General features: G+C 47.3%; 2 protein-coding genes across 4 annotated transcripts in view; both read right to left on the bottom strand.

Moving 5' to 3' along the window:
- CDC42 (cell division cycle 42) overlaps positions 1 to 129 on the bottom strand; it is a 27,297-nt gene extending 27,168 nt beyond the window's left edge. For 2 of the 3 annotated variants that reach the window (XM_019512031.1, XM_019512033.1), the window contains exon 1: positions 44 to 129. The gene's annotated coding sequence lies outside the window, so the exon portion shown is untranslated. Of the gene's footprint in view, positions 1 to 39 lie in introns of all 3 variants that reach the window. The other variant, XM_019512032.1, reaches the window with a different exon arrangement.
- Positions 130 to 4,625: 4,496 nt separating this feature from the next.
- Positions 4,626 to 7,454, bottom strand: part of CUNH1orf50 (chromosome unknown C1orf50 homolog) — a gene marked incomplete at its 5' end in the record, with an annotated part of 7,132 nt that continues 4,303 nt past the window's right edge. Inside the window, one exon of the mRNA XM_019512030.1 lies at positions 4,626 to 5,860. Within this exon, the coding sequence (XP_019367575.1) occupies positions 5,675 to 5,860 (186 nt within the window). The remainder of the gene's footprint in view (positions 5,861 to 7,454) is intronic.

Genomic DNA, 7,454 nt, shown 5'->3' with positions numbered 1-7,454 from the left:
GGTCCCGGCCCCAACCCGGCCCGGCCCCACCGCACTCACCCACCTCGTCCGCACCGGGCGTTGGCAGCTCTGCGGGGTCTCCTCGCCTCCGAGCAGGGGCCTGACGTCACCGCGCACGGCGCGGGGCGGGGCTTGGGCGCTTCCGTCTGTCGTGCGCGGGCACGTGGGGGGCGAGCGCGTCCGCATCGCCCCCGCCCGACCGAGAGGGGAGGCTGGGCTTCTCGTCCCCCAGCGATACAAAATGCGACCCGCTGTGCCCCAGCTCTTCTCCCCAGCACACCAACGTGTCTGGTTTCCTAGCGCTAGAGGACAACCGGACGGTCCTCGGGGACGGCTGCCCTTGGCCGCGGCTGGCGCCAGCCCCGCTCTCAGCACGGGGAGAGGGCCCAGGCCCGGCCTGCGGGATCTCAGGCCCCACTCCCAGTGTGCAGGGACCAGGCGAGACCCTGCAGACCCAATCCAGGCCGGCGGGCCCAATCCTGGAGCGCAGGGTGGGATCGGGCCCCCTCACTCGGGCCCTCACGTCAGGGGTGCTCAACCAGTCTAGACTCAAGGCCATCTCCATAAACGTTGCCCACGGAGCAGCACGCATTTTAAAAAACTACTAAGAAAACATCCTTGCTGAGGGGCTGGGAAGTGGGGGTAGGGACACAGCCAGGCAAGGACCAAGGCTGCACTTACGTGCCCATCTCCCCGCTGGCTGGGAGCCACGGAGCTCGATTCTAGATTGAGTGGTTCTCAATCAGGGTGCCACTCCACTCCAAAATATTTGGGGGGGGTGCCTTCATACTGCACTAAAAAAAAGGTTGAGCCACTGGTTTAGCAGAAAGGACTAGGATCCCCTGATAAATTGGGGGAAACCATCCGAAATAAACAGGATGAAATTCAGTAAGGTCAAGTGCAAAATGTGTTGTTTGCGGTTCAATTGAGGAACCATAGTCAGCTTTCAGGATCAAGTTACATTTATTAATAAATAAACTAAAGGAGATGGATATTCACTGAGAACCAACCCCAGTGGGCAACAGCTTGGAGCCCTGCTCCTAACCCAACTGCCCACTCAGTTTTCTCTGAACAGCATAGTTATTTTCAGACAAACCTTTTACAAGGCCAATACCCTTACACACACAAAGTGCTACACTTAACAAAAAAAGTCAAATTCACGAATATGAAATGAGGAATTACTGGTTAGTCCGCAGTATTGTGAAAAGGACCTGGAAGCTATAGCAGATGGCAAGCAAGTGACTCAACACTGCAATATCATTGCACAAAAAGCTAGCAGCATTTTGGGTGCATTAATACGATTGTGAGATTCAAGTCACAGGAAATACTTCTTCCACCCTATTCAGTGCAGAGGAAGCCTCACCTGTAGTACTTTCTCCAGTTTGGGGCACTGCCCTTCAAGAGCTAATTGAACAAACTGGACAGAGACCATAGAAAACCAATAAAATGATTAGAGGTCTAGCAAACATGACATCTGAAAAAAGACTGGAAGAATTGGGATTATTTACTTTGAAAAAGATAAGACAGAGAGGGCATTTGATAATAACCTTCAAATATAGAAAGGATTGTTATAGAGGATGGCAGTCAATTGTTGTCTGTGTTCATGGGCAGGGGGACAGGAGAAGCAGTAATGAACTAAAAATGCAACAAGGGGCAATAAGGTTAGATTTTACAAAGAACTTCCCCTACCTATGACAGGGGTTGAATACTGAAACACATTGCTCAGAGAGTTTGGAGAATTGCCAGCACTGGAAGATTTTAAGGGCAAATCAGACAAACATTTGGGATGGCTCACAAAAAGGTGACCGCGCCTTGAACGGGGAGCTGGACTACATGACCTCCTAAGGGCCTTTCCAGCCATGTTTTTCTGCTCCTGTTTTTCATAGATTTTTTGGAGCTGCAATTATCCAGTCTCAAAATGTTCCACTGAAGTGGAGTTTATGCTGCTCAGTAGTTCCTCCAGATCCCTGTACTGTTGCAGAACATGAGATTTCAAAACCCTGAACTGAGACTTCAAAACCAGCGACGCTCCCTCGTCCCACGCACAATATTGAGGCTGAAGAGCCCTCACCACAACTCTGCGAAAACAGGAAGTCAATGTTTAAAGTAGTACTTTGCACACAATAGAGTCAGGAAATTTGAAGTCTGCCCCCATTAAACAAAATACCCCATTTCTCCAAAATAATCCCCCGAGTTTTGGGCCTGACACCTCTGGCATGATGCAAAGTGCCACCCTGTTCTTCCAACATCACTGCAGACAGGGCTACCACGCGTCTTGTGTGCGGCATGTCTATAGACACCAAGTTGTTTGCGAACTATTACCAGAGCTGTGCACTTCCTGGCTTTCTAATGCTTACGACTGTGTCGCTGGGCTTTCAACACTACAGCCTTTGAAGGGATATGCGAGGGGACTGTAACTGAGTGTTTATCACTGTTACAAGTGTCCTTGTTTCTTGTTTGCAAAAGGGGGAGGGAGTAAGTGATACTTGCTGCCTCTGAGGATAGGAATAGATCTTGGCTTTTGGTCAATGTTATTAATACTGAGCACTGGAAGAGCTGCAGTTTGAACACATGGGGCCTAATCATTTAAGGTCATTTTATGCCACCCTAGCAATAAAAAGGGAAGAACAGGACCCTCAGGACTTCCTGTATACAGGAACCTCTCTAGCAATCACAAAGCGGGTATAAAAGCTCCAAGCTAACCCTGCAGCGGACATGAAGCATCAGGAATGTGTTGAGAGTGCATTGTGCTGCATTAACTATAAGGCCAGGGGAAAGCAGAGCTGCTCTTGCAACAGAAATAGGGCTGAAATTAGCAGGGCCCTGATCCCTCAAATATACGTAGCTTAGAACATGTTCCTCCTTCAAATACAGAGATGGACCAAGTGTAGATGGAGGCCACTTTTCTAGAAAACAGCCCACTGCACATTCACCAAGACTAAAATGACTGGGAGGGGTCCTCTTTCCCTAGGAGTCAACAGAGTGTGCTGGCAATGTCAGTAGATTGCTAACACTGCCTTGTTCCACTCCCTAATTACAAGTGACAGCCCAATAACTGTTCATTTTAAAATGGGGACTTTTTTTGGTACTTTGCAGACAGCCTCAGGAAGGAGAGCCCAGAGATGCCAATTTCCTGTCTCTCCTGCAAGGGCTGGGTGGGCATTGCCAAAAGTGTGGGCGGGAGCCACAACCTCCCTCCCTTCCCTTCCCCTTGTCTCCAGCTCTGGCAGGGGAAGATGCAGCAGCAGCAGCAGCAGCACAAGAGCACGCATCAGTAAAGGGCAATCTGGGAAATGTAGTTCCTGTTATAGGGTGATGTCATCTCATTTTTTCCTGCCAGAAACCGTGGAGGGTTTCTTTGGCCACTAAATACAAGTCTCTGTGGCAAAAAAATAAAAAGGGGTGCTTATTTCCCCCCAGCAGCACCAAACCTCCAGCTGCTCTGCTGCCACTGTTCTTCTTGCCACTGAGAGTACAAGGGGAAGGGGGTGGGGAAGGAGGGAGAAAGCAAAGGGGTAGACTAGAAACACACAGGCTGAGGATCCACGTAGGGAAGATCAGCCAAATACGTACTTATGGGGCTTTCAGTTACATGTTTAGTGTCTACTGTCAATTAAGTCTAGAGCAGCACTACTCAAGCCCTGCTAGACTTAAGGCACCCTTTTGCTAGACTCGAGGCACCCCTCAGAAATGCCAGCTCTGAACTTTCACTTGTTTTCTGATGACAGAAAAACACTAGAGCAATTCTTCTGTTGCAAAGAACTCAGAAAGCCCGCAGCAGGGCAGAACAGTTTTAATCCTATGGATTCCTGTTTCAAATCACTACTAGCATTGCCTAGCACCCCATGATCTCAAGGCACCCCAGAATCACTGGTCTAAAGACTTTTGTCTGGCTGAGAATCACTGGTCTATTGCAGGCTATTACACTTACCTAGTCCCCATTCTCATAGCATCAGAGTACCTCACTGTCCTTAATGTTCTCACATCCACCTGTGAAGTAGGAAAATGCTTTTATTCTCATACGCTGACAGGACACTGGGCACCAGCTGCCTTGTTATATCTCTGCCACCATGCGAGCAGCTGCCACGGCTGTAGCCACTATGCCCTGGGCTGGATCCGGCCTGGAAGGAGCCCCCATGGTCCAGAACCCAAGACAAGTCTGACACCCCCCCACTACAGTAACTGTGATTCCCTATCAAGTTGCAGAGGGAAGGGATGACATTGTAGGTACACCTCTGCCTCACACAAACACTGGTGGAGTCTTACGGAGTAATAGCATCCACTGGAGCTGAGCAGGTGCCAGGTATTTTCCTGTTCTCCCATGTTATGGCACTAGACGCAGGGAGGCCACAGCCTCCCTCAGTTCCCCTGCAACTCAAAACCCGTGTGGCTGAGAACTCCCAAGGCCGGGGTTTGTTGGATCCCAGGACCTGCCCTCAAACGGAAGAACCCCTGTTACCTGTGCACAGGCACCAAGGCACCCCTTAGAAAATGCCAGTTATTACCTTTCGCTGCTTTTTTGGACTATGGAAGAATAAAAGAACAATTCTTCTGTTGAAAAGAACTCAGAAAGACCACAACAGGGCAGAGTGTTTTTAATGCTATAGATTCGTCTTTGAAATCTCTGGGTTTTTCTTGCAAATGGTGTATAGATGTTTGCACACCCAACAGTGTTAATATTGCTCAGCACCCCATAGTACCCTTAAACGGATCTCAAAGCCCCATTGTACTAGATGGTACTACACTGTATAAACCAGAGCTAGCTAGAATGGACCTCTTTCCTCACCGGTGGCAGCACAGCTGACAGACAGGCAGACACACAACACACCCCCTGGGTGGATCCTATTTCTTACTCCCCCTATATCCAAGGGGAACCTGATAACAGAAGGATATTCTAAAAGGGAGCACATAAGGATTTACTTGGATTGATACTGGAGCGATTCCGTTCACTGGAATAGAGTGAACGTCAGTGAAAGAGATCACTGCAGCGAGACTGATTCACAATTAGAGTCCTTAGCAGCTGCAGAAAAGGGCAGGGTGAACATTAAGCTGTGCAATTCTGATACAAACGGCAGAGTTACAAAACTGGTGATTGAGAAACAAGATTTTCTTTTTAGTCTTTTGGTTGATACATATCTGAAGACTCCTTTGGGGAGAAGGAATACCTCTTTTTTACGTTCTTGTGGGTGATACCTTTTACTTGAACCAACTGTATGCTTGATAAAAGTATAGGGAAGCTTTTGGGTATTACAGTATGCTCTTTCAGCCCTGTGATACCTGAACATTGATCTATATCTGTACCCAACCATACAGTCGGCCCAATAAGGGATATCATACACAAATTCTTGCCTCTCGTGCATCTCCTAGACCATCAGGGAAGCAACATCACCTCTTTTTCATGTTATCACAGAAAAAAGAGCCTAGTGAAAAAGACAGTAGGGTTTTTTTGGCCCTATATAGCCATAAGCCAAAGCTACACATTACTGGATGTTTGGGTGGGACTGAAAAAAAAACAAAACTTTGCGTTCAAACTTTTCAAGGTAAAATGAATTAGTAGTAGCTGAAATGAGCAGAATCACCATTTTTTGATTCTTGGTCTATTCCTGAAACTCTTTTTTGCAGTGCTAGCTACTTCAGCTGTTCACGTCTCCTCCACGATTACTGCCAGCCTGCTTCACTTGATGAGGCCTTGGAAATTGGGCTCTGCACACTGAGGCAGTGCTGCCTGCTGGCTCAGCAGCTTATCAATGATGCCAATTTCAGCATCTCGTCTTTCAATGTTCTCAGATGGAGTCCAGGACATGTCATGCTGAAGCTTGTAGGCACCAAGAAAAGCATGTGGGCAACTGGTCCCCCACTCCTGTAGAAAACAGAAGGGAACAAATTCACTTCAGGATCTGATCACATACTCACTAGCAGATCAGCTTGACAGGCAGATTATGCCTCGGCCCATCTACCAGAACCACACTGCTGTACGGTCAGGAATATACAGTGCTGGAAGAAACCTTGAGAAGTCATGCAGGCCAGGTTCCTGCTCAAGACAACATCATTCCTGCCTAAACCACTCCAAACAAGATATCTGCCTAACCTGCAACTAAAACGTCCAGTGACTGAGACTCCACAACCTCTCTCACAATCAGGATAGACCCCTAGGGAACTCTGCCCCCTCACAATTTGGCACTGAGCTCTATAATCCGACCAGTTATGCACGCACATTATAGTACTTTTATCTACACCACCGTTCTTTAGCTTATTTATATGAGAAGGTTGTGGGAAATGGCATCAGAAGCCTTACTAAAAATGAAGATACATCACAGCTGTTGCTTCCTCCTGTCCACAGGGTGCCTCCATAAAAGCCAGTCAACAAGCACCGCAAGCCATGCAAACCAGTGGATTCATGCATAATTCATGCTCATTTCAAACTTAACAGGTTACTTGAGGGTGTGATGTCTCTACACAGGAGACTGAAGAATGCTGCTCTCAATTCAGGCAGGTCACTACACTTTCTCAGGCAAGTTCTGTGCAATGACAATAGTGTAGGAGCCTTGTTTGTATGGCTTGTTCTTTATTTTCTGTACTTGGCCATTAAAAACTGCTTTTGTTTAAGAACACACATTAGACACTGGATGCTTCAGCAAAGGCTAACCAAACCTGGGATCTTTGGCACAAGCAATCTGATGACTTTGACGTGTTCCTCAACCATCTGGTACTGGGGAGCACATCAGTCAGAAAGGGGCCTGGCTCCATTACATTTTCTATCCTTAGCTTTCTTGTGGGGCTCCTAGAAAGCTGCTGCCAGGGTAGGAGATAGGGTTGCCTCCATGCTGTGCTGCACACTCTATTTGAAGATACGTGGATATAGGAGGCCTCAATATCATATTTAATGACAATTCCAACCCCCATCGGTCCACACTCACAGAAGGCTGCCTGCCTGAAGGAGGGGATTTTGGATACTTAACTCCTGGTTGGGTATAGGTCGCTCCTGGTTCCCATATCCACACCAACGTGGAACTGTGGGAGTCAGTGAATCAGTCTCAAGACCTAAACAGACAGTAGTGGCAGAGCCTTCCACACCAACTGGAGACAGAGAAGGCTCTGCAAGCACGTATATTAACTCCTTCAGGGGGATTCCTAGAAAACCTCATCCACTCAGTTCTCAAGTCATTCAAGAAGAGTATCTTTTTATACACTTTTCAAACAGAAAAAACACTTCAACTTTCTTTAAAGATGACTTCACAACACACCTCCTGAGTCATGAACACAATTCCATTTACCCACAAAGCACGCTTTAGTATGTGCCACTTCTTAGGCCAATATGACTTTTGGCAAGACAGCCAAGGAAGGATAAACTGGACTTTGAATATTTTTTGTTGACTTCCTCTTCATACTCGCTCTTGGCTTCACTTCTTAACATTTTTCCTTAAAAAAAAAAAAAAAAAAAAAAAAAAAAAAAA

This window comes from Gavialis gangeticus, unplaced genomic scaffold (assembly GCF_001723915.1).
Source record: "Gavialis gangeticus isolate Ggan-Ray unplaced genomic scaffold, GavGan_comp1, whole genome shotgun sequence".
Lineage (NCBI taxonomy): Eukaryota > Metazoa > Chordata > Crocodylia > Gavialidae > Gavialis > Gavialis gangeticus.
Note: the sequence above shows the minus strand (reverse complement) of the source record. Positions and strands in the feature narration are given on the sequence as shown.